This window comes from Saccopteryx bilineata, chromosome 7 (assembly GCF_036850765.1).
Source record: "Saccopteryx bilineata isolate mSacBil1 chromosome 7, mSacBil1_pri_phased_curated, whole genome shotgun sequence".
NCBI classification, from domain to species: Eukaryota; Metazoa; Chordata; class Mammalia; order Chiroptera; family Emballonuridae; genus Saccopteryx; species Saccopteryx bilineata.
In genome coordinates this window covers 14,115,109-14,142,889 of record NC_089496.1, presented here as the reverse complement: position 1 = coordinate 14,142,889, position 27,781 = coordinate 14,115,109, and the positions used below count along the sequence as shown (strand labels likewise).

General features: G+C 43.9%; 1 protein-coding gene and 1 non-coding gene across 2 annotated transcripts in view; one reads left to right on the top strand and one right to left on the bottom strand.

Annotated features, from left to right (window-relative positions):
• PMPCB (peptidase, mitochondrial processing subunit beta) overlaps positions 1-25,090 on the bottom strand; it is a 31,075-nt gene extending 5,985 nt beyond the window's left edge. Inside the window, exons 1-6 of the mRNA XM_066238601.1 lie at positions 24,788-25,090; positions 23,743-23,880; positions 22,570-22,656; positions 22,066-22,195; positions 8,132-8,330; positions 6,766-6,845 (exon numbers count right to left, since the gene is read on the bottom strand). Coding sequence (XP_066094698.1) covers positions 6,766-6,845; positions 8,132-8,330; positions 22,066-22,195; positions 22,570-22,656; positions 23,743-23,880; positions 24,788-25,075 — 922 coding nt within the window. The 5' untranslated portion in view covers positions 25,076-25,090. The remainder of the gene's footprint in view (positions 1-6,765; positions 6,846-8,131; positions 8,331-22,065; positions 22,196-22,569; positions 22,657-23,742; positions 23,881-24,787) is intronic.
• On the top strand, positions 1,787-1,893 carry LOC136311310 (U6 spliceosomal RNA). Its single transcript, XR_010726713.1, has one exon. It is a non-coding gene; the product is annotated as a U6 spliceosomal RNA (small nuclear RNA).
• Positions 25,091-27,781: the final 2,691 nt, after the last annotated feature.

Sequence of the window (27,781 nt, the reverse complement as noted above, 5' to 3'; positions counted from 1 at the left end):
TGCCCTGCTCCAGCCACAAACTGAAGCTGGTTGGTCTACACATGACTAATGCCTGAAGAAACTCACTGAGGACCTCCTTTTAATTAGACTTTGGGGAGGGAGGGAAACTGAGGTAAAAGGAAAGCCAGAACAAGTCGTCTTAAGGGTTGATGCATGTACTGCTGTGAGTCATACAGAAGGGAGATATAAGTCCCTTTGCTAGAAGGAAAGCTACAAGGTAATTGAAAAATATATATGTGCTTATACTTAACCTATAAATACTAGTTACTTAAAGGAAGGACACCTCCAAAAGGAAGTATACTTTAAAAAATTGTATGGCTTTGATAATAAAAGGTAAAAGGTATGGAAATACTTTTAAAAGAAAAAGGAAGAAAGTAAGTTGTTATGAAAGCCAGTTATTTCTGAATAGATAAGAAAGTTCATAAAAATTAAGAGTTTATGTAAGTTGCAGAAGGTTTGAACAGGTTGTAAGAAGTTAATCACAGTTGCATTTGTTTCTTTAGTAGACTGTATTACTGTTAATGAAAACATCGAGTCTACCTGTTAAATATGTACAAAAGGCATCACTGTTTCTGTTGCATGTTATAGGCTGATGTTCCTACTTACAGGGTCTGCAGATCACTGATCCTAGCCTTAACTTTAGGCCTCTGCCTACTCAACAGCCTCGTGCACCTCGTTAAAATGAGTCAAGGATTTGACTCATGATATAAAACTAGTGGGGAATGTGATAAGGTGCCAAAGAACTGTAAAACTTAGTACTGGCAATGTCATTTAAAAGAGGAAAGGTCAGGCTTCTTGCCCCTCCTTTCTGTGGAGAATGGAGGGAGAAGAATGCAGGAGCTTCCTGGCTTGCAAGGACAACTGGATCAGATTAAGTCATAATTTAACTACAGAGCAATGAAGATAGAACTTAGATCTAAGAATCCCTTCACTTCTCTTTTCTTAAAAGCTTTTAGAAAAGAATGTTTATGTACCTTAATTAAGAATTCCTACACTGTGATTCACCCTCCCATCCTAAAGTCATGAGTAACATACCTACTTCTCCAGTGGTCGGCAAACTGTGGCTCACGAGCCACATGTGGCTCTTTGGCCCCCGGAGTGTGGCTCTTCCACAAAATACATGCGGGCGCTACCTTGATAAGGAATGTACCTACCTATATAGTTTAAGTTTAAGAAATTTGGCTCTCAAAAGAAATTTCAATCATTGTACTGTTGATATGTGGCTCTGTTGACTGAGTTTGCTGACCACTGCTCTAGACAAAGGGATCACAAGCCCCTCCTTACCCATCCCAACCAGTGTGTGATTTGGTTTATAAAATCAGCCACAGAATGGGAATGGTAGGGACTTTCTACATGATTTGGGATTGTGCCCTGTGTAACTAGCCGGCTAATTAATAAACTCTTCAAAAATTAAAAAAAAAAAAAAAAAAGAGAGGAGCTAGGAGGCCATTTTGAGAGAAGACGATGTTGTTGCATGAGAGAGGCCGGGTGGAGGAGAGGAGAGGCAGCCAAGATGGTGGGGTGCTGAAGGAGAAGCCAGTTTGTGCAGAGTTTGTACAGAGAGAAGGAGATGGGGAACAGAGGTGAATAAGGCTGGTGGGGCCTTTGATTCTAGGAAAACCCTGATGTGTCAGAAGCTTTGTGAGCGCTGAATGAGTGGGTTTTGGTGCCCGTGTGTGAGAACCTGCACTGGCCGGGTGGCTGTGACAGCAGCTGCGACTACTGGCTTTACACACAGATATGCTTTTCTCCAAGCTCCAATATCGGGGAAAAAAAATAATAAGTTGTGCTCGCTTCGGCAGCACATATACTAAAATTGGAACGATACAGAGAAGATTAGCATGGCCCCTGCGTAAGGATGACACGCAAATTCGTGAAGCGTTCCATATTTTTACTCGACTACAGCCTGTCCCCGTGTACTAAAATTAATTCAAAATGGATCAAAGACCTAAATATAAGACCTGAAACAATAAAGTACATAGAAGAAGACATAGGTACTAAAATCATGGACCTGGGTTTTAAAGAACATTTTATGAACTTGACTCCAATGGCAAGAGAAGTGAAGGCAAAGATAAATGAATGGGACTACATCAGAATTAAAAGTTTTTGCTCAGCAAGAGAAACTGATATCAAAATAAACAGACAGCCAACTATATGGGAACTGATATTTTCAAACAACAGCTCAGATAAGGGCCTAATATCCAAAATTTACAAAGAACTCATAAAACTCAACAACAAACAAACAAACAATCCAATAAAAAAATGGGAAGAGGACATGAACAGACACTTCTCCCAGGAAGAGATACAAATGGCCAACAGATATATGAAAAGATGCTCAGCTTCATTAGTTATTAGAGAAATGCAAATCAAAACGGCAATGAGATACCACCTCACTCCTGTTAGATTAGCTATTATCAACAAGACGGGTAATAGCAAATGTTGGAGAGGCTGTGGAGAAAAAGGAACCCTCATTCACTGTTGGTGGGACTGTAAAGTAGTACAACCATTATGGAGGAAAGTATGGTGGTTCCTCAAAAAACTGCAAATAGAACTACCTTATGACCCAGCAATCCCTCTACTGGGTATATACCCCAAAACCTCAGAAACATTGATACGTGAAGACACATGTAGCCCCATGTTCATTGCAGCACTGTTCACAGTGGCCAAGACATGGAAACAACCAAAAAGCCCTTCAATAGAAGACTGGATAAAGAAGATGTGGCACATATACACTATGGAATACTACTCAGCCATAAGAAATGATGACATCAGATCATTTACAGCAAAATGGTGGGATCTTGATAACATTATAAGGAGTGAAATAAGCAAATCAGAAAAAAACAAGAACTACATGATTCCATACATTGGTGGAACATAAAAATGAGACTAAGAGACATGGACAAGAGTGTGGTGGTTACCAAGGGTGGGGGGGGAGGGAGGACATGGGAGGGAGGGAGGGAGAGAGTTAGGGGGAGGGGGAGGGGCACAGAGAACTAGATAGAGGGTGACGGAGGACAATCTGACTTTGGGCGAGGGGTTTGCAACATAATTTGATGACAAAATAACCTAGACATGTTTTCTTTGAATATATGTACCCTGATTTATTAATGTCATCCCATTACCATTAATAAAAATTTATTTAAAAAAAAAAATAATAAGTTTATCTAAATTTCTGAACAAAACACCCACTACCTGCTATGCAAAACTTGAGAATCACTTAAATCAGGGGTCCCCAAACTTTTTACACAGGGAGCCAATTCACTGTCCCTCAGACCGTTGGAGGGCTGGAGTATAAAAAAAACTATGGCCTGACCAGGTGGTGGCACAGTGGACAGAGCATCGAACTGGGATGCAGAGGACCCAGGTTCAAGACCCCGAGGTCACCAGCTTGAGCACGGGCTCATCTGGCTTGAGCAAAAAGCTCACCAGCTTGGACTCAAGGTCGCTGTCATTAGCAAGCAGTTACTCGGTGTGCTGAAGGCCCACGGTCAAGGCACATATGAGAAAGCAATCAATGAACAACAAAGGAGTCGCAACGAAAACTGATGATTGATGTTTCTCATCTCTCTCCGTTCTTGTCTGTCTGTCCCTATTTATCCCTCTCTCTGACTCTCTCTCTGTCTCTGTAAAACTAAACACAAAAACACCCACAAAAACTATGAACAAATCCCTATGCACGCTGCACATATCTTAAAGTAAAAAAACAAAACGGGAACAAATACAATATTTAAAATAAAGAACAAGTAAATTTAAATCAATAAACTGACCAGTATTTCAATGGGAACTATGGGCTTGCTTTTGGCTAATGAGAGGGTCAATGTCCGGTTCCATATTTGTCACTGCTAGCCGTAACAAGTGATATGACGCGCTTCCAGAGCCATGATGCGTGCATCCCATGTCACTGGAAGTAGTACTGTACGTGAGCGACGCTGCACTTTGCGGCACCGCCACATACAGTGCTCCTCTCATTGACCACCAATGAAAGAGGTGCCCCTTCCGGAAGTGCAGTGGGGGCTGGATAAATGACCTCAGGGGGCTGCATGCAGCCTGCGGGCCATAGTTTGGGGACTCCTGACTTAGATTCTGTCTATAATCTGTTACTATCCAAACACAGGGCCCTAACAGATAATCAGTGAAGGATTCTTAAGCACAAATACAAACTTATAAAACAAATTAAGGCATGTGCAAGTGGTTTAAAATATATCACAAGATTTCTTTAAATAAAATATTCTATTAGAATATGAAGCACAACTTACACCCATATATTCCAAACAATTCTGTGGTGCAAAACATGACAGTGTGTGCTTGTGTTTTCAGATCCCTATAAGGGGGAACCACCCTGGGTATCAATCCAGAGGGGGACAAAATAAGGAAAATTCCGGTGGTACAAGGACAAACAGGTCATCTGGTTTGAGCAAAGCTCACTAGCTTGAACACAAGGTCACTGGCTTGAGCAAGGGGTTACTCGGTTTGCTGAAGGCCCGCGGTCAAGGCACATATGAGAATGCAATCAATGAACAACTAAGGTGTCGCAACGAAAAACCGATGACTGATGCTTCTCATCTCTCTCCATTCCTGTCTGTCTGTCCCTATCTGTCCCTCTCTCTGTCTCTGTCACAAGAAAAAAAAGAAAAAAAGAACAAGCAGAGTGAAAAACCATGAACATGCAGTTCTCAGCACCGGATGACAACAGCTTCCACTATGCTATTACCTTCACCTACAGCCCTCTCCGCTGGGTGTTCCCGAGACTCGGCTGCTCCAGTCTCTGGTAGGAGAGCCAGTAAAGTTTTTTAATGAAGCTAAGGTCTGACCTATTGCATTAAATTTAAGATGCCATTGTTTATAAGGCACATCACTTATGTATCAATAAGACAAAATTCTGCCTGACCAGGCAGTGGTGCAGAAGACAGAGCACTGGACTGGGTCACAAAGGTTAAAAACCTTGAGGTTATTGGCTTGAGCGTGAGCTCACTAGCTTGAGCCCAAAGTCACTGGCTTGAGCAAGGGGTCAATCACTCTGCTGGAGCCCCTGATCGCTGGCTTGAGCAAGGGGTCAATTGCTCTGCTGGAGCCCCTGGTCAAGGGACATATGAGAAAACAATCAATGAACAACTAAGGTGCTACAACAAATAACTGATGCTTCTCATCTCTCTCCCTTCCTAACTGTCTGCTCCTATCTGTCCCATTGCCAAAAAAAAAAAAAAAAAAAAAAAAAATGCTAGTAAGTATAAGATATCCCAACCTCAGTAATGTCAAAATGAACTCATGAACTGCAACAGAAACTACTGTGTGCCTGACCTGTGCTGGCGCAGTAGATAAAGCATCAACCTGGAGTGCTGAGGTTGCTGGTTCGAGACCCCAGGCTTGCCTGGTCAAGGCACATACAAGAACCAATTATGCTTCCTGCTCCTCCTCCCCCCTGCCTTTCTCTCTCCTCTATCTAAAGTCAATAAATATAGAGCGTCAGACTGGTGTGCAGGAGTCCCGGGTTCGATTCCTGGCCAGGGCACATAGAAGCGCCCATCTGCTTCTTCCCCCCTCCCCCTCTCCTTCCTCTCTGTCTCTCTCTTCCCCTCCCACAGCCAAGGCTCCACTGGAGCAGTTTGCCTGGGCGCTGAGGATGGCTCTGTGGCCTCTGCCTCAGGCGCTAGAATGGCTCTGGTTGTAACAGAGTGACGCCCCAAGATGGGCAGAGCATGGCCCCCTGGTGGGCATGCCAGGTGGATCCCGGTCGGGCGCATGCGGGAGTCTGTCTGACTGCCTCCCCGTTTCCAGCTTCAGAAAAGTACAAAAATAAAATAAAATAAAATCAATAAACAAAAAATCTTTAAAAAAACAAAAACAAAAACCCCAGTGTCCACATACCACCAGCACTGGCAGACATTGCAGACAGCTTAGCTGTGTAGGTTCCACCTAAGTAACTACCAAACTTCCCATTCCCAGGAAAATCTCCAAGTGCACTGCTTGCCATCAAAGGTAACTTGACTTAGTGGAGAGCCATGATGAATAACGTTTTGGGGATTTTTAACCCTCATTTTCATGTCCATTATTTCTAAGTAATTAGCTCAGAAGTCTATCCAGAGAAACCAGATTTTAATGAACTATATTTCTAATGGGAAAAAAATTAACACATAATATTTACACTACATCTACCTACCTTCACTTTGCCTGAAAGAGAAAAAAACTGGAAACCAATAAAATGTGCTGTTTGCCTAAATTCAGAATGCCAGAAAATCTAAAAGAATCTAATGGGAATTTTCTATCATTCACTAGCTTCCAACATGTCCCCTAAGAAGCCTTGTCCAAAGCGACTTGCTTGACTGGATTCCCATTAAACATTCTCATGGTTCCCTACATACTTCCCCTTCTCAGTAATTAGTAGATCTACTGAATGAACAGACAAATGAAAGAATTAAAGAACAACGTAACACAGGCATTCATGCCTAAGGATGAAGTTGGTTCCCAAGAAATACCTGAAAATCTTAAGATTCCTATAGAACACTATCTTCCAAGTGTCACTGTCTCCCAGTTCATTAGTGCCCTTCTCTTGCACATAAATTCCAATATGTATGTATACTTATGTATTAGAACGTCCATAAACTTGTCTATTAAAATACTCTACTATGAAGAAGACAGACTGGTTCCTGATACACAACATACATAGTAAATAATTTGCTCTGTAAATACTCTTAGGACATCTCCCAACAGGATCAAACTGACAAGCACACCACTTTGTTGTTGACTTAAAAATTTAAACCAACTAACCTCCAGCAGCAGCAAGTACTATCCTTGGCCCCTTATAATGTGTGGTTATATAATCCACTAAGTCCTTACGATTTATAGATCTGTAAATGGAATAAGAAAGGCAACATTAAAAGAAAATTAAAAAGCACAGATAATCACACAATATACCAAAAATTTAGACCTTAAAGGAAATCTAAGTAAACTATAGTCAGAAAAAGGATACTGGCCCTGGCTGGTTGGCTCAGCGGTAGAGCGTCGGCCTGGTGTGCGGGGGACCCGGGTTTGATTCCCGGCCAGGGCATATAGGAGAGGCGCCCATTTGCTTCTCCACCCCCCCCTCCCCTCCTTCCTCTCTGTCTCTCTCTTCCCCTCCCGCAGCCAAGGCTCCATTGGAGCAGAGATGGCCCGGGCGCTGGGGATGGCTCCTTGGCCTCTGCCCCAGGCGCTAGAGTGGCTCTGGTCGTGGCAGAGCAACGCCCCGGAGGGGCAGAGCATCGCCCCTGGTGGGCGTGCCGGGTGGATCCCGGTAGGGCGCATGCGGGAGTCTGTCTGTGTCTCCCCGTTTCCAGCTTCAGAAAAATGAAAAAAAAAAAAAAAAAAGTGGAAATTCTTTGATAATTGCTGCCAGTATCCTTTTTCTTTTTTTTTTCTTTTTTTTTTTTTTTTTCATTTTTCTGAAGCTGGAAACAGGGAGAGACAGTCAGACAGACTCCCGCATGCGCCCGACCGGGATCCACCCGGCACGCCCACCAGGGGCGATGCTCTGCCCACCAGGGGGCGATGCTCTGCCCATCCTGGGCGTCCCAATGTTGTGACCAGAGCCACTCCAGCGCCTGAGGCAGAGGCCACAGAGCCATCCCCAGCGCCCGGGCCATCTCTGCTCCAATGGAGCCTTGGCTGCGGGAGGGGAAGAGAGAGACAGAGAGGAAAGCGCGGCGGAGGGGTGGAGAAGCAAATGGGCGCTTCTCCTGTGTGCCCTGGCCGGGAATCGAACCCGGGTCCTCCGCACGCTAGGCCGACGCTCTACCGCTGAGCCAACCGGCCAGGGCGAATTTCCACTTTTTTATACCATCACTTGTTTATTTCAGTAGTTAGGAGACCAGACACCTGGGAGTTAGGTGAGGCTAACTATAAATATAATTTGAATCAGATTATCAGGAGGGAAAAATTACTTTTTCAAACACACTTTTTGAATGTTTATGAATGTTAATTTTCACACCTCATAAATTTTTCTCAAAAAAAGGGGGGAACACAGGGAGTATAAAAAGGGACACGGGGTGAGGGGTAGAGGGAGGTGTGCTCAGTGGGACACCTGAATCCATGTAAACACCATAAATTAAAAATTAATTAAAAAAATTTTTTTTTAAAGTCTGAGAATTATACCTACTTGATATTTTCAGTTGGCCCCAAAATTGTCCGTCCAAGGGCAGTATTTTGATAAGCTGTGGCATGAAGATAATCAAAAACAACTTCTTGTAAATTGGTTTCAACTTCCTGCATCTCTCTAAGTATTACTCCACGTTCACGTTCAATCTCTGCTTCTCCCAATGTGCTATTTTGTATTATATCGGCAAGAATTTCTACAGCTAATTGAAAATAAAACATAAGAAACACTAAGAATTTTAATTTTCACTATTAAAATCTAGTAAGCTAACATTAGAAACCATGATACCATCATTCAGTAGTGACTAAATGATTAAACTCTAAAGATACAAATTTTTCTATACATTCAATATACCTGTAAGAACAATATTAAAATTTTTAAAAATGTAAAATAAAAACCCCTGTAGTATACAAGACCTCGGAGAAAGATGCTCAACCTGCCAGAGGTCCCACGACACTTACTGACTCTACCTACAACCACTTCAACAATGCCATGACCCGCCTGACCAGGCGGTGGCGCAGTCAATAGAGCGTCGGACTGGGACGCAGAGGACCCAGGTTTGAAACCCCAAGCTCGCCGGCTGGAGCGTGGGCTCACCGGCTTGAGTGCGGGATCATAAACATGACCCCATGGTCGCTGGCTTGAGCAAGGAGTCGCTCACTCTGCTGTAGCCCTCTGGTCAAGGCACACGAGAAAGCAATCAAGGAACTAAGGAGTTGCAACGAAGAACTGATGCTTCTCATCTTTCCCCCTTCCCGTCTGTCTGTCCCTATCTGTCCCTCTCTCTATCAAAAAAAAAAATGCCATGACCATCTGCGTATGTGTAAATTGTATGAAAATTACAAAGTAGAACATAAGCCATCAGTCAGAATATCTAACTATGTACAGAGTTAATTTCACCCAAGTATTTACTGTCCAAGTTCCCACAGCAATAAGGCTGCAACATAAACAACCAACAGATGTCCCCAAACTACAGCCCACGGGCCACATGTGGCCCCCTGAGGCCATTTATCCGGCCCCCCGCTGCACTTTTGGAAGGGGCACCTCTCTCATTGGTGGTCAGTGAGAGGAGCACTGTATGTGGCGGCCCTCCAATGGTCTGAGGGACAGTGAACTGGCCCCATGTGTAAAAAGTTTGGGGACCCCTGATTCTAAACCATGCACCCAATGAACCACTTGCAGAATTGATGTCCTCACAAATATTCTTCTCCACTTAACATGGGGATGTCTATTCCCACCCACCTGGTCAATGCTGGCTAAATTCTTACCATTACCAAAGTCACTGATAAATGATGACCTAACAAAGCTGGAACAATTAACATTTGAAGAAAAGGATAGGTACCCCAAGAGATACATATAATTATCAAAGAATTAAAAGCGACCTTTGGGAAAAAGTGATGAAATTCTCAACTATTTATTTATACAAATATGACCCTAATTCGCAAAATGTCAAAAATAATCTGACAGGTATCATACCATGCTATTAAGCAATTTTATCAGGAAAATTACATACCTGTTCAAAAAATAAAAACCTAACATATTAAGAATTAGTACATATCAATACTTACAATCACAATCTAAATCTCAGTAAATATAACACATAATCTTTAGTTTCTTTTTCCTTACTTTACTGTAAACTTTTGTTATTTTAAGTTCACTTTAAGAGGCTTTGTCCCAGACACATTTATGTTCAAATACTAAGCACTTCCGGTAAGTAACTACTTCTGTAGGCTACCAAAATATATTGCTGGAGTAAGCTGGAGCTAGATGATGACCAATGGAAAAAATTATCTATAAAACCAAATAAAATCCATCTGTCCAGACAAGAGAAACAGAGGCCAAGATGGGTAAAGAAGGGCCCAGTGTCAGATGGGAAGACACGTTACACCCCGTATAGGACTGGAAGTTTAGGTGGGCACTTGTCACAGTGAAGAGCTCATCATGCCTAGTTTTTATGATTCAATCACAATCTTCCTTAGTTCTTTTTAATGTATATTTAATATTGTATATGTCAGTATTACAATACGTATATTTAACTTATAAATATACCTGTATTGAGAATATATATATAATCAAGCCTCTTACAGATAAAGATGGGTGATCATAAGTTTAGAAACCACTAGTCTAAAGAAATCTAATTATTACCTCATACACAAGGTTTCACCAGACTGAGGATAAAAACTCAAGCCGACCCCCAAAGAGAGCGGCTTCAGACAGTACTTCCAGTGTGAACGCCTCAGAGAGCCACCTGCTGTTCCCCTCCCTTGGAAGGGGCTGTCCTTCCCAGCCAGAAGCCAGGAAGGGAAAAACTGTCTTCCACCTTCTCTCTCTCTTCCTCTCTCTAGTCCATTTTTGCTTTCCCTCCTGTTCTTTGTGTAAAAAAAGGTATATATATGGCTAAGAAAGAACGTTCAAAGGAGCCTGGCCTAGCTCTTTGTTCTCAGTCTCTAGTCCTAGCGCAAAAACTGTTTCTAAAGTAATCATTACAGCCTGACCAGGCGGTGGCGCAGTGGATAGAGCGTTGGACTGGGATGCAGAGGACACAATTTCGAGACCCCGAGGTCGCCAGTTTGACCGCGGGCTCATCTGGTTTGAGCAGAAAGCTCACTACCTTGGACCAAAGGTCGCTGGCTCGAGCAAGGGGTTACTCGGTCAAGGCACATATGAGAAAGCAATCGATGAACAACTAAGGTGTCCCAACAGCAACAAAAAACTGATGATTGATGCTTTTCATCTCTCTCCGTTTCTGTCTGTCCCTGTCTATTCCTCTCTCTGACTCTCTGTCCCTGTAAAAAAAAAAATAAAGAAAGGCCCTGGTCAGTTGGCTCAGTGGTACAGCATCAGCCTGGCGTGCAGGAGTCCCAGGTTCGATTCCCGGCCAGGGCACACAGGAGAAGCATGCATCTGCTTCTCCACTCCTCCCCCTCTCCTTCCTCTCTGTCTCTCTCTTCCCTTCCTGCAGCCAGGACTCCATTGGAACAAAGTTGGCCTGGGAGCTGAGGATGGCTCCATGGCCTCTGCCTCAGGTGCTAAAATGGCTCTGGTTGAAACGGAACAACACTCCAGATGGGCAGAGCATCGCCCCCTGGTGGCCATGCTGGGTGGATCCCAGTCGGGCGCATGCAAGAGTCTGCCTGACTGCCTCCCCGTTTCCAGCTTCAGAAAAATACACACACACACACACACACACACACACTATATATATATATATACACACACACACACACACACACACAAAAAAAAAAAAATAAAAAATAAAGAAAGAAAGAAATCATTACAGCCTGACCAAGCGGTTGCACAGTGGATAGAGCATCAAACTGGGATGCAGTGGACCAAGGTTGTGAAACATTAAGGTCGCCAGCTTGAGCACTAGCTCATTCAGCTTGAGTACAGGGTCACTGGCTAGAGCATGACATCACAGACAATAACCCATGGTCACTGGATTGAGCCCAAAGTCGCTGGCTTGAGCAAGGGGTCACTCACTCTGCTGTAGGCCCCTAGTCAAGGCACATATAAGAAAGCAATCAATGAACAACTAAGTTGCCACAACAAAAAAATTGATGCTTCTCATCTCTCTCCCTTCCTGTCTATCTGTCCCCTTCTCTCTCTCTGTCACAAAAACAAAAACCAAAAAAAACCCTGAAAACATTAAACTCTTAGAAGAAAACATTGGCAGTAAGCTCTGTGACATAGGTCTTAGCAATGATTTTTTTTAAGCCTTTCCAGGCAGTGGTGCAGTGGATAGAGCTTCACCTGGGATGCAGAGGACCCAGTTTCAAAATCCCAAGGTCGTCAGCTTGAATGTGGGCTCACTAGCTTGAACGTGGGGTCACAGACATGACCTCAAGTTTGCTGGCTTGAGCAAGGGGCCACTCGCTCTGCCGGAGCCCCCCAGTCAAGGCATATTGAGAAAGTAATCAATGAACAACTAAGATAGCACAACAAAGAACTGATATTTCTCATTTCTCTCCCTTCCAGCCTGTCTGTCCCTCGCCCCGTCTCCATCTCTCTCACTTAAAAAAAAAAAAAAAAAGCAATGCTTTTTTAAAAATCTGACACCAAAAACAGCAAATAAGTAGGACTACTTCAAACTAAAAAGTTTCTGCACACCAAAAGAAACCAACAAAAGGCAACCAACTGAATAAGAGAAAATATATGCAAATTACATAACTGATAAGGAGCTAATATCCAAAATATATTTTAAAAACTCATAAAGCTCAACAACAGGGAAACAATTTAATTAAAAACCAAAGATCTGAATACACATTTTTCCAAAGAAGAAGACATATGACCAACAGATCCATGAAAGATGTTCAACATCAGTAATCATCAGGGAAATGCGAATCAAAACCAGAATATCACCTTACACATGTCAGAATAGTTACTATCAAAGACAAGAGTCCTGGCCAGTTGGCTCAGTGGTAGAGCGTTGGCCTGGCGTGCAGAAGTCCCAGGTTCAATTCCCAGCCAGGGCACGCAGGAGAAGTGCCCATCTGCTTCTCCACCCCTCCCCTTCTCCTTCCTCTCTGTCTCTCTTCCCCTCCTGCAACCAAGGCTCCATTGGAGCAAAGATGGCCCGGGCGCTGGGGATGGCTCCTTGGCCTCTGCCTCAGGTGCTAGAGTGGCTCTGGTCACAACAGATCATCGCCCCCTGGTGGGCAGAGCGTCGCCCCTGGTGGGCGTGCCGGGTGGATCCCGGTCGGGCGCATGCGGGAGTCTGTCTGACTGTCTCTCCCCGTTTCTAGCTTCAGAAAAATACAAAAAAAAAAAAAAAGACAAGAAATAACAAGTGATGCTGAAGATACAGAAAAAAGAGAGTCCTTGTGCACTGTTAGTGAGAGTGTTAAATTAACTGGGGCAGCCATTGTGGAAAACAATATTGCAATTCCACAAAGTACTAAAAACAGAATTACCATATGATCCAGCAATTCTACTTCTGGGTATTCATCCAAAGAAAACAAAAACACTAGCTCATGAAGACATATGCACCCTAATGTGCATTGCCCCATTTACACTTGACAAGATATGGAAACAACCTATGTGTTAATCGAGGAATGAATAAGTTATTCAACCATAAAAAAGAAGGAAATCTTGCCATTTGCAATGACATGGATAAACCTGAGGACATTATGCTAAGTGAATTAGTCAGACAAAGACAAATACCATATATCTTTATATGTGGAATACGACACAACAAACCAAACACAAACACAAAAAACCCACCTTCACAGACACAGAAAACAGGTTGGTGGTTGCCAGAGATGGAGGGGAGGAGAAATGGGAGAACTGTTTCTGTTGTTTTTAGTTTAAATGACTACTAAAAAGAAATAAATTAATGGAAAGGAAGGTAAGAAAAAAAACACAATCCAGGGTGAGGACCCAGGATGTACAAATGCAATAAAAAAGTAAGAAAGCTTTGTCAAAAACAAAGCCTAGCAGTCAGTAGATATAAAACTTGCTCAGACTTTATGCTCTAGGACAAGCTCTGATTCGCTTCACCTCCAGTGAAATACTTGGGTTATCTTATATTTAAAAATGGGCTGAGAAGACAAGATGGCGCTGGAGTAGGCGGACATACCAACTTCCACCTCCCAGAACCAAAGTGGATTACAAACTAATTTTAAGAACCATCATCTGGAAAAACCAACCTTGGACTAAACTAAGAGGACTCTTCAACCAGGGAACACTGAAGAAGCCACACTGAGACTGGTAGGAAAAGCAGAAATGCAGAGAGGGCTGCCCAGCTCCCCGGAGCAAACGGCAGCAAGAAGAGGCCTGCGTGGCGGGAAGTGAGTTTAACAGAGAGGGGAAGGTCCTGAGTCCCAGGAACAAAGCCCCAGCCTGCAGCCCCAGAGCCTAGAAGAGGCATATGGACAGTATTTAGCTGGAAACAAGACAGGATACTGTTTGTGAGAAAAAGACTGATTTCTCAGACCCATGATTTTTCTTAAAAGGACCGCGCAGAAAACCTCTCTCACAACCACTCACCTGGGGCTCCAGGGGACGGGGAGAGAGGAGAGGACCGGAATAGCAGGAACAGAGTGTAATCTAGGAGACACAGGTAGAAACATTTTGAGAGACAGCCACCCTAACCCCTGGGACGAGTCACTCCCCAAATCTGAAGCGAATATTTCCCCTGGAAACAGCAATACCAGCAAAGGGAAGCAGGACACCAGCCAAACAAGTTCTCCCGCAGCACTCAGAGCAGAGTCACTTAGAAGGAGGGAGACTTCAGGGCTACAGTAGTGAGTCTTAGGGTCTGAGCTGCAGTGCCCCCACCCACACTGCTGAGGGCTCGCCCAAGGGTGGGTGGCGGTGGGATGCGGAAGCGTGGTTCTCTCGGCAAGGGCAGAAGCTGGCTGGCCACCACTGAGGCCCAAGTGTGAGCTCAGTCTTGACTGGTTGGGGAGGAGGGGACATGCAAAAGTGGTCAAGCCCAGCTGCGGGCCACCCGCAATCCAGTCTGCGGGGGAAGGGCAGGAGCCCGGGAAGGGGCGGAGACCCGCCCTTGAGCAAGGGCGCAGGAGCACAGCCTTGCCCCGTGGGCGGAACCGAGGCTTGTGGCCTGACATAGGAGCTGGCTTCTCCCACAGGGTTGGAGCCAAAAGCCCAGAACAGGCGGAGTCCTGCTACTGAACATGGGCATGCAGTCCCACCCGGCCTGTGGAGCCAAGGCTTGCAGCCATCCCATGAGCGGAAATCCTGCAGGGGCAGGGCAAAAGCCAGTAATCAGGTGGAGACCCGCAGCTGAGCAAAGGTGCTCACCACTGACCTCAGGGCAGAGCATAACGCCACCTGCGGGGGCAGGGGGAAGGCCAAGGCCACCGAGGATTGTACACCCGAGCACGAGATCACAGCCACTGCCGTGAAGGAGAGGCAGAAACCACAGCAACAGCCCCAGTGGGCAGGCACTGGCAACGCCCATACCCAAACACCCTAGGCAGCAACAGGAGAGGGGGAGGGTGGGACTGCAGACAGACCACACCTAGGGAACACAGAGGCCACACCCAGTGGACTACAGTGGCCAAAACCTTCTTTTACACAGACAAAATGAAAAGGCAGAGAAATGTAACACAAATAAGAGAAATCCCAAGAAAAAGACCTAAATGAGTCAAATATAACCAAATTACCAGATGCAGAGTTTAAAATAACAACAGTTAGGATGCTCAAAGATATTAGAACAATAATAGATGGTCATTAAAAACATCTAAATGAAGAAATAGCAAGTATAAAAAAGAATATTGAAATATTAGAAAAGAATCAGTCAGATGACAAATACAATATCAGAAATAAAGACAATGAAGGAATTAAAAACAGGATGGATGAAGCTGAGAATCAAATCAGCGAGTTAGAGGACAAGATAAATAAAGGCATGGAAGCAGAGCAGAAAAAAGAAAAGAGATTCAAAAAGTCTGAGGAAATTCTAAGAGAGCTCTGTGACAACATGAAGAGAAATAACATCTGCCTCATACAGGTTCCTGAAGAAGAAGAGAAAGAACAAGGGATAGAGACTTTGTTCAAACATACCATAGCTGAAAACTTCCCTCAATTAAGGCAGGAAAACATCTCACATGTTCAAGAAGCACAGAGAACTCCATTAAAGAGAAACCCAAAGAAATCTACACCAAGATACATCATAATTAAAATACCAAAGCTAAGTGATAAAGAGAAAATATTAAAAGCTGCTAGAGAAAAAGAGACTATCACCTGCAAAGGAGCCCCCATAAGGATGACTTCCGACTTCTCAACAGAAATACTTGAGGCCAGAAGGGACTGGCAAGAAATATTCAAAGTGATGCACAACAAGAGCCTACAACCAAGACTATTTTATCCAGCAAGGCTATCATTTAAAATTGAAGGAGAAATAAAAAGCTTTCCAGACAAAAAAAAACCTCAAAGAATTTACTACAACCAAACCAAGGCTGCAAGAAATGCTAAGGGGCCTTTTGTAAATAGATCAAAGGGGCAAAAGAATATAGCAAAGGAGGAATACAGTTTTAAAGAATAAAATGCCAATAAACAACTACATATCAATAATAACCTTAAATGTAAATGGATTAAATGATCTGATCAATAGACATAGGGTAGCTGCGTGGATAAGAAAACAGGACCCATACATATGCTGTCTACAAGAGACACACCTTAAAACAAAAGATGCACACAGATAGAAGATAAAAGGATGGAAAAAAAATATTTCACGCAAATGGAAATGAAAAAAAAGCAGGGGTAGCAATACTTATGTCAGACAAAATGGACTTTAAAACAAAAACTATAGTAAGAGATAAAGAAGGTCACTACATAATGATAAAGGGAGCAATCCAACAGGAAGCTATAACCATTATAAATATCTACGTAGCTAATATAGGAGCACCTAAATATATAAAGCAGACTTTGATGGATTTAAAGGGCGAGATCAACAGCAATACTATAATAGTAGGGGATTTCAATACCCCACTAACATCACTAGATAGATCCTCAAGAAAGAAAATTAACGAAGAAACAGCAGACTTACAGGACATACTAGATCAACTTGATTTAATAGATATCTTCAGAACCTTTCACCCTAAAGCAGCAGAATACATATTCTTTTCAAGTGTTCCTGGTACATTCTCTAGGATAGACAACATGTTAGGGCACAAAAGCGGTCTCAATAACTTTAAGAAGACTGAAATCATATCGAGCACTTTCTCTGATCACAATGGCATGAAACTAGAAATCAACCACAACAGAAAAACTAAAAAATACTCAAACTTTTGGAAACTAAATAGCATGTTATTAAATAACGAATGGGTTAACAATGAGATCAAAGAAGAATTTTAAAAATGCCTAGAAACAAATGATAACGAGCATACATCAACTCAAAATTTATGGGACACAGTAAAAGCAGTCCTGAGTGGGAAGTTCATAGCATTACAGGTATACCTCAAGAAGCTAGAAAAAGCTCAAATAAAAAACTTGACCCTGCATCTAAAAGAATTAGAAAAAGAACAGCAAGTAAAGCCCAGAGCTAGTAGAAGGAAGGAAATAATAAAGATCAGAGCAGAAATAAATGACATAGAGGCTAAAGAAACAATACAGAGGATCAATGAAACCAGGAGCTGGTTCTTTGAAAAGGTAAACAAGATCGATGAACCTTTAACCAGACTGACCAAGAAAAAAAGAGGACTCAAATAAATAAAATTGGAAATGAGAGTGGAGAAATCACAACTGACACAACAGAAATACAAAATATTGTAAGAAAATACTATGGAGAACTGTACACCAAAAAACTAGACAACCTAGATGAAATGGACAAATTCCTTGAAACATACAATCTTCCAAAAATTAATCTGGAAGAATCAGAAAACCTAAACAGACCAATTACAACAAATCAGATTGAAACAGTTATCAAAAAGCTCGCAAAAAAGAAAAGTTCTGGGCCTGATGGCTTCACAAGTGAATTCTACCAAATATTCAAAGAAGAACTAACTCCTATCCTTCTCAAGCTATTTCAAAAAATTCAAGAGGAAGGAAGACTTCCAAGCTCCTTTTATGAGGAGAGTATAATTCTGATTCCAAAACCAGGCAGACAACACAAATTAAGAAAATTAGAGGCCAGGCCCTGGCCAGTTGGCTCAGTGGTAGAGTGTCGGCCTGGCATGCAGAAGTCCTGGGTTCGATTCCCGGCCAGGGCACACAGGAGAAGCGCCCATCTGTTTCTCCACCCCTCCCCCTCTCCTTCCTCTCTGTCTCTCTCTTCCCCTCCCGCAGTGAGGCTCCATTCGAGCAAAGATGGCCCGGGTGCAGGGGATGGCTCCTTGGCCTCTGCCCCAGGCTCTAGAGTGGATCTGGTTGCAGCAGAGCGACGCCCCGGAGGGGCGGAGCATCGTCCCCTGGTGGGCGTGCCAGGTGGATCCCGGTTGGGTGCATGTGGGAGTCTGTCTGACTGTCTCTCCCCATTTCCAGCTTCAGAAAAATACAAAAAAGAAAAATAAAAGAAAATTAGAGGCCAACATCCCTGATGAATATAGATGCTATAATCCTCAACAAAATATTAGCACACCAGATCCAGCAATATATGAAAAAAATCATACACCATGATCAAATGGGATTTATTCTTGGGAAGCAAGGCTGATACAATATTTGCCAATTAATCAATGTGATCCATCACATAAACAAAAGGAAGGTGAAAAACCACATGATAATTTCAATAGATGCAGAAAAAGCATTTGATAAAATCCAGCACCCATTCATGATCAAAACTCTCAGCAAAGAGGGAATACAAGGAACATACCTCAACATGATAAAGGCCATCTATGACAAACCCAACAGCCAACATCATAGTGAATGGGCAAAAATTAAAAGCAATCCCCTTAAGATCAGGAACAAGGCAGGGGTGCCCCCTTTCACCACTCTTATTCAACACAGTTCTGAAAGTCTTAGCCACAGCAATCAGACAAGAAAAAGAAATAAAAGGCATCCAAATTGGAAAAGAAGAAGTAAAACTATCATTATTTGCAGGTGATATGATATTGTATATAGAAAACCCTAGAGTCTCAGTCAAAAAACTACTAGACTTGATAAATGAATTCAGTAAGGTGGCAAGATATAAAATTAATACTCAGAAATCAGAGGCATTTTTATATACTAACAATGAACTGTCAGAAAGAGAAATTAAGGAAGCAATCCCCTTCACCATTGCAACCAAAAAAATAAAGTTCCTAGGAATAAATTTAATCAGGTAGATTAAAGACTTGTACTCAGAAAATTATAAAACATTGATAGAAGAAATCAGGGAAGATACAAACAAGTGGAAGTATATATACTGTGCTCATGGTTAGGAAGAATAAACATCATTAAAATGTCTATATTACCCAAAGCAATTTATAAATTCAATGCAATACCAATTAAAATATCAATGACTTAATTCAAAGATATAGACCACATATTCCAAAAATTTATATGGAACCAAAAAAGAACATGAATAGCCTCAGCAATCTTGCAAAGGAAGAATAAGGTGGGAGGTATCACACTTCCAATATCAAGTTATACTACAAGGCCATTGTACTCAAAACAGCCTGGTACTGGCATAAGAACAGGCATACAGATCAATGGAACAGAACAGAGAACCCAGAAATAAACCCACACCTTTATGGACAACTGATATTTGACAAAGGAGGTAAGAGCATACATTGGAGTAAAGACAGCCTCTTCAATGAATGGTGTTGGGAGAATTGGACAGCTACCTGCAAAAAAATGAAACTAGACCACCAACTTACACCATTCACAAAAATAAACTCAAAATGGATAAAAGACTTAAATGTAAGCCGTAAAACCATAAGCATCTTAGAAGAAAACATAGGCAGTAAGCTCTCTGACATCTCTTGCAGCAATATATTTGCTGATTTATCTCCACGGGCAAGTGAAATAAAAGACAGAATAAACAAATGGGACTATATCAAACTAAAAAGCTTCTGCTCAGCTAAAGACAATAAGAACAGAATAAAAAGACAAACTACACAATGGAAGAATATATTTGACATACGTCTGATACGGGTTTAATAACCAAAATTTATAAAGAACTTGCAAAACTCAATACTAGGAAGACAAACAATCCAATCAAAAAATGGACACAAGAGGCCCTGGCTGGTTGGCTCAGTGGTAGAGCATTGGCCTGGCGTGCAGGAGTCCCGGGTTCGATTTCTGGCCAGGGCACACAGGAGAAACGCCCATCTGTTTCTCCACCCTTCCCCCTCTCCTTCCTCTCTGTCTCTCTCTCTTCCCCTCCTGCAACCAGGGCTCCATTGGAGCAAAGTTGGCCTGGTGCTGGGGATGGCTCTATGGTCTCTGTCTCAGGCGCTAGAATGGCTCTGATTGTGGCAGAGCGACGCCCCAGATGGGCAGAGCATCGCCCCCTGGTGGGCATGCCGGGTGGATCCCGGTCCGGCGCATGCGGGAGTCTGTCTGACTGCCTCCCTGTATCCAGCTTCAGAAAAAAAAAAAAAAAAGGGCACAAGAAATGAATAGACACTTCTCCAAAGAGGACATACAGATGGCCAATAGGCATATGAAAAAATGCTCAACATCACTAATCATTAGAGAAATGCAAATTAAAACCACAATGAGATATCACTTCACACCAGTCAGAATGGCGCTCATCAACAAAACACAGAATAAGTGCTGGCAAGGATGTGGAGAAAAGGGAACCCTCCTGCACTGCTGGTAGGAATGCAGACTGGTGCAGCCACTGTGGAAAACAGTATGGAGATTCCTCAAAAAATTAAAAATCGAACTGCCTTGCCTGACCAGGCGGTGGTGCAGTGGATAGAGCGTTGGACTGGGATGTGGAAGGACCCAGGTTCAAGACCCCAAGGTCGCCAGCTTGAGTGTGGGTTCATCTGGCTTGAGCAAAGACTCACCAGCTTGGACCTAGGGTCGCTGGCTCCAGCAAGGGATTACTCAGTCTGCTGAAGGTCCGCAGTCAAGGCATATATGAGAATGCAATCAATGAACAACTAAGAAGTCGCAACGCGCAATGAAAAACTAATGATTGATGCTTCTCATCTGTCTCCATTCCTGTCTGTCTGTCCCTGTCTATCCCTCTGACTCTCTCTCTGTCTCTGTAAAAAGAAATAAATAAAATGTAAAAAAAAAAAAAATTAAAAAAAAAAATCGAACTGCCTTTTGACCCAGTTATCCCACTTTTAGGAATATACCCCAAGAACACCATAGCACTGTTTGAAAAGAAGAAATGCACCCCCATGCTTATGGCAGCATTGTTCACGGTAGCAAAGATCTGGAAACAGCCCAAGTGTCCATCAGAGGATGAGTGGATTAAAAAGCTTTGGTACATATATACTATGGAATACTACTCAGCCATAAGAAATGATGACATCAGATCATTTACAACAACATGGATGGACCTTGAAAACATTATACTGAGCAAAATAAGTAAATCAGAAAAAACTAAGAACTATATGATTCCATACATAGGTGGGACATAAAAATGAGACTTAGAGACATGAACAAGAGAGTGGGGGTTACGGGGGGGGGAGGGGTGGGCACAAAGAAAACCAGTTAGAAGGTGACGGAAGACAATTGGACTTTGGTTGATGGGAATGCAGCATAATCAAATGTCAAAATAACCTAGAGATGTTTTCTCTGAACCTATGTATCCTGATTTATCAATGTCACCCCATTAAAATTAATTTTAAAAAAACTTGCTCGGATTTATAGAAATGAAAAATTCAGATAACAGGATAAAGAGTGAGGGAAAAGAATAAGCGGCAATAAATAAATAAATATAAACAATGAAAAGTGTTTCACTACAGCCCTGGCTGGGTAACTCAGTTGGTTAGAGCCTCCAACTGGTTTTTCAACCTCCAGTCCACAGAACGGTAAGCCAGAAATTTCATGCTGGTCTGCAAAAGAGTTAACCGCCCTGATGTTGTATGAAGATTATTGACTCAATGATCTTAGTTGAATTCGCTATGCTCAGGGTGATTATTGCCTTCGTGGTCCCTGAAATAATTCTATTTTCACAGGTCACCAAATGTAAAAAGGTTGAAAACTGTATCGTCCTGATACACAAAGGTTGTGGGTTTGATTCCTGGTCAGGGCACATACAAGAACCAACCAGTAAGTGCACAAAATAAGTGGAACAATCATCAACATTTTTCTCTTTCTTCCTCTCTCTCTCTATTGAATAAAATCAATTTTAAAAATGTTTCACTACACAGGAATGGCTCTGGAGGAAGTATTTTTGAATCAGTATGAGGGCTTGATTTGCATAAGTGTTGCAGCCTATAAATATTTGATATCATTTATCATATTGGGAGAAAAAAATTGTCCACATTCTGGGGGTTACCTTTCACAACAGACATAATAAAAACAGTACTAAATTATTTAACTCTTGTGAAAATTAGATATCTGCAATATAACTACAATAACAACAATACCTCTTGGCAAATCTTTAGAAAATGCTTTGGCATAATACACAGTCTGCTCTCTGGAGGTATAGGCATTGAGGTGAGCACCCATGTTTTCAATTTCCAGTTCCAGGTCTAACTGGGATCTCTTTCTGGTGCCCTGAAATAAACGGGGGACAGACATTGGTGATACCTGCCTTCATCCCTCATCCGCTCTAAGCACTTCAGACAATGAGTATGTGGACATAGGTCTACATCAGTTTCACGCAAGGACCACATTTCGTCTCTGGGATACATTAGGCTTTAGAAATCGTGACAAATTTTCAGATGACCCTTATATCCCAAGAGAAAATCTTTGTTTCAATTCTACAGAGCAGTTATAATTAATTATTTCATATAATTATTCTAGAAAAAAAGATTAAAAATAATAATAAAGCATGCTATACTATTGTAGCATGTTCTTCTTGCCTTAGAATGAGATTTTGTGCTGTCTCTTAAGAAAGTATATTTTTAAAAACAAGTCTGACAACTTGCCTTGAAAGCCATATGCTCCAGAAAGTGAGCCGTTCCATTGTTCTTCTCATTTTCATATCGACTTCCAGCATCAATCCAGAGCCCAACCTTCAGGTGACCAAGGACAGTAAAGTAAAGCATCATTGTCTCTTTTGGGAAAATGGTAGTGGCGGGAGGGGGCAAGCTCCTTCTTTTCTCTGACAAATGGTTTCTAATCTTAACACTAAAATGTTCTTGACTTCAGCAGATTGATAGTACTATATTCCTATGAACTATGAGATTTAAAACTTTTGGTCATCCAGGCTCTGCTGGATGCTTCACCGAGAACCCAGATTCTTAGTCAAACTTGCACACAGCCATTAACAACTCTAGTGTAAAGAACATCAGAGATTGTCAAATATAAGTTCAAATCCTGGTTCTGTCATGTATTAGCTGTGTGACCGAGGACAAAGCCATTTAACTTTTCTGAACCTGTTCCTCAATTATTAAAAGGGTGTGTTGCCTGACTGGGCGGTGGAACAGTGGATAGAGCGTTAGACTGGGATGCAGAAGACCCAGGTTTGAGACCCCCAGGTCGCCAGCTTGAGTGCACGCTCATCTGGTTTGAGCAAAAGCTCACCAGCTTGAGCCCAAGGTTGCTGGCTTGAGCAAGGGGTTACTCGGTCTGCTGAAGGCCCACGGTCAAGGCACATATGGGAAGGCAATCAATGAACAACTAAGGTGTTGCAATGCGCAATGAAAAACTAATGATTGATGCTTCTCATCTCTCCGTTCCTGTCTGTTTGTCCCTGTCTATCCTTCTCTCTATCTCTCTGTCTCTGTAAAAAAAAAAAAAAAAAAGGTGTGACAATGCCTCATCCAAAGAACTGTTTTAAAGATCAAATAAGACAACATGGTATGTAAAGAGTTGGCACTGAGGAGCCCCACAAATATAACTCTTTCATTACTATCAACATTACTAACAATAATTCATAAGGTAACAGACTAGAAGAACCGATGCAGAAACTTAAACAGGGTACACATGCACCCAGCATTGAAGTATCACTGGAAGAACACGAGTGAAAATCACCGGTCAAGGCAAAATAACTGCCACTATCTTTCAACCACCTGCCAACTAAAGCGCTTAGATAAAAACCAACAATTTGCTCCCTCCTTGCGAGGAGTCCCTCAGACAATGGCTGCCTGGTCACTTACTGTGCACGTTGAGAGCCCAGAATCTTCAGAGGCCACGCGCAGTCCATTCTCCAGTCGTGTCACTCGTGTTTCAGGAACATTCAGCACAATTTGTGCCGCAGCCTGTGTGCTTCTCCACCTGTTCCCTCCAAAATATGACTGGTTGGAGGTGGAGGGGGGGAGGGGGTAACCAAAACACATCATTATTCTGACAGTCCACGTTGACTGAAAACTCTTATCTCAAAGACTCTCACTCTCCCCGTAAGTTTTGTAGCACTGGGATCCACCCCTCTGCCTGGTCCAGCAGCCTTCTTTCCTCGATCAACCCTCTCTCTTCTAAAGCCAAAACCGTGCCTACAAACACGCCCTTCCCTGAGGGAAGAGGAGTAGTTCCAGTCACTATCCAAGGGGAAACTGCTTTTATTTTAATACCTCTCTTAGGTATGTTCGATATTCATTATAGAGCGAACAAGCAGGAGGGGAAAAGCCAAAAATGGGAGAGAAAATAGATATAAAATACTGTACACAGCATAGAAATGAGACGTTCGAGAAGAGCAAAACGTTTCAGAAAGGGAGAAGACAGGAAGGGCAGAAGCCCAGGGCACGCTCGGACCCAGCGACCCGCCGCTGGGGGGCCGCCTTCCCTCCACGCGTGCGTGCACGTCCCCCACGCGTGTGCGCGTCCCGGGGGCCGCCTTCCCTCCACGCGTGCGTGCACGTCCTCCACGCGTGCGCACTTCCCCCACGCGTGTGCGCGTGCCGGGCGGCCGCCTTCCCTCCACACGTGCGCACCTCCTCCACGCGTGAGTGCGTCCCGGGGAGCGCAGGGGAGAAACGCGCGGGCTCCGGGACGCGAAGTTCAGGCTCGAGCAGAAACCCTCTCGCTTCTTCCCTCCGCTTCGCCGCCGCTAAGTCTCTCTTTGCAATGACTCCGGCCACAGGGGTGGCGGGGCGGCAACCGGGGTCGCGCGCCCCGAGGCCCAATACCGCTCCGCCCGGCGAAGGTGCGCGTCCCGGAGAGGAGGGTCCGGCCGGGCGGCACCCAGACGAGCGGAAGACAACTCACCCGTCCGGCAGCGCCTCCGACAAGGAATCTCTCGGTGAAACCCCAGAGTCGCGACCGCGACGAGAAAAGCTGCACTGCTCGGGCCGCCGCCGCCATCTTTGCTGGGCGCTGGGTGAGGATGTGCTTCCGAGGTCGTGACCTGGGAGGCTCAGAGGAGAGAGGGGGCACCACCTTGTGGCCGTGGTGGGAATGACACTCCTCGAAGAGCTCGTGGAAGGGACCGACCTGAGTAGTGAGGGGTCTACTCCAGATAATACGCTTTAGGGAATCGGTAGAGCCCTGTATCATCAGCTACTTCAATCCCCCACGGCGTGCAAGGGGCAAATGAGAAATTAAAGGTAACCTGGTGCAACATATCTGTAAGGCCAGGAGCCATGGCTGTCACTATCAAAGCAGCCGCCTGGCCCATGCAGGTTCCCATTGGATTCGGGCAGATGGTAAACGGCGGAGTCGGAGGATGGTGGGCCATCCTATTTATTGGTGTCTCACCAAGACAGGCAAACCACAAAAGAAGACAAGGGAAAAGCAGAAAACCAGCTTTTCCCATGAAGGGCAAGGGATCAGGGAAGCCCCTGCAATCGTGATAGCAGGAACTGTGTGAGCAAGCTCCTGGTCTGTCCCACTTTATAGAGTAGAAAACCCTTAATCCAATATACAAACAAGGAAGTCTCTGATACAAAGTCACTTATCCAAGGCATAATTGGATTCCTCATGAGAGTGCAACACCCAGATCATACAATCAGTCAAGGGTGTGGGGAAAAGCTTAGTCCTAAAACCAAACCTTAGGCTACAACGACCTGGCCTGCTTACAGCCTGTCCCCTACACCCAATATAAGTCACAAGCGAGCAAACATATATATCATATTTACAAACTTATTTGACCAACAATATCCCTTTGGTGGCTGAAATTGATTGGAAAAAGTGGGCTAAGACCCAGGACCGTCTGCCTTTAAAGAGAGAATGATGGGAGAGACTGGCATAGTGTGTGCAGGGAAGGTTGTGTCCATGTCAACCCCGATTCACTCTTCAACCCCTTACAGCACGGGTCCCCAAACTACGGCCCGAGGGCCGCATGGGGCCCCCTGAGGCCATTTATCCAGCCCCTGCCGCACTTCCGGAAGGGGCACCTCTTTCATTGGTGATGTTAGATTCAAGGAGTACTGATATGCTTGGGGCTGCCAAGAGTGTACAAGGTCCCTGTGATGCTGAGAACAAAGAGTTCAGCAACATCCTGCATTGAGTCAAAGACCCTTATCAGAAGTTTATGTTTGAAATTCTCCACTGAGTAATACCCCCCCTGTAACTGCACACAACCTCCCTAGCCAATAGTTGACAGCCACATCAGCTTCTGTATGATGCTTGCTCACCCTAGATAGCCACCCTATAAAAAGGAGCCATTTTAGAAGCTCGAGGCTGCAGTGCTCCAGTCTCTTTGGAGGCGTGGGTTGCCTGCAGTCCCTGCGCAGGTTTGGGGGGCTGCAGTGCTCCAGTCTCTTTGGAGGTGTGGGTTGCCTGCAGTCCCTGCGCAGGTTTGGGGGGCTGCAGTGCTCCAGTCTCTTCAGAGGCGTGGGTTACCTGCAGTCCCTGCGCAGGTTTGGGGGGGCTGCAGTGTTCCCCTGTGTGGGTTACCTGCAGTCCCTGCGCAGGTTTGGGGGCTGCAGTGTTCCCCTGTGTGGGTTACCTGCAGTCCCTGCGCAGGTTTGGGGGGCTGCAGTGCTCCCTTGCATGGGTTGCCTGCAGTCCCTGTGCAGGTCTGCAATAAAACTTATAAAATTCACTTTGTGTCTGCTGTGGCCTCTCTCGCTAGGATGTAACAGTGGTCAGTGAGAGGAGCACATTGACCATCTCATTAGCCAAAAGCAGGCCCATAGTTCCCATTGAAATACTGGCCAGTTTGTTGATTTAAATTTACTTGTTCTTTATTTTAAATATTGTATTTGTTCCCGTTTTGTTTTTTTACTTTAAAATAAGATATGTGCAGTGTGCATAGGGATTTGTTCATAGTTTTTTTTATAGTCTGGCCCTCCAACGGTCTGAGGGACAGTGAACTGGCCCCCTGTATAAAAAGTTTGGGGACCCCTGCCTTACAGTCTGGCTCATTCCATTTCCTAGACGGCCAGGCCACTAACTGCTGAAACATGGACCCTTCACCGAACTTATCTTACAGTCCTATTGGCAGAATTTGACATAACAAATCTCTTTGAAATTTTTTCTTCTCCTTGTATCTTAGAGCTCCTCCTTCTTCTTCATCTTCTTGGGCAGCTCTATATTTACAGATCTCTTAAAGAAACCAAAAATAGCAAGTACTGTCCTAATTGTGCTATTATGCTCATTTTATAGGTGTGGAAACTGAGGTAAAATAACTTGCCTTAGGTCACAGTGCTAATAACAGGTTGTCTGGCTCTAAAGCCTGGGTTCTTCAATACCACCCTAATTTTCCCTGTAAGCTGGTGTCCCCACGTTCTGGACCTGAGCCTCTTCTACTGAGTACTGCTCCTGAGGGTTTCCATTATCACCTTAGAACTTCCCTGTCTACCCACCTGCCCTTTCTCTTGAGCTCCATGCCCACTTAACCAGTTACTAGACCACTGTACTTGAATATCCCATAGCCACCTCAGCATCAACTCCTCAGAAATGTGACTCAGTGTTTTGCCCCTAAGTCTCCTCCTGTAACATCAAATGCAAACCAGCTGATGAACCTCCATTCACCCAAACATTCCAACCAGAAAGCTGGATTTCACTCTCAAGTCCAAGTCAAAATAAAAACCCTAGTGAGGCCTGATCAGGTGGTGGTGCAGTGGATGGAGCGTCGGACTGGGATGCGGAAGGACCCAGGTTCGAGACCCCGAGGTCGCCAGCTTGAGCGTGGGCTCATCTGGTTTGAGCAAAGAGCTCACCAGCTTAGACCCAAGGTCGCTGGCTCCAGAAGGGGGTTACTCAGTCTGCTGAAGGCCCGCGGTCAAGGCACATATGAGAAAGCAATCAATGAACAAC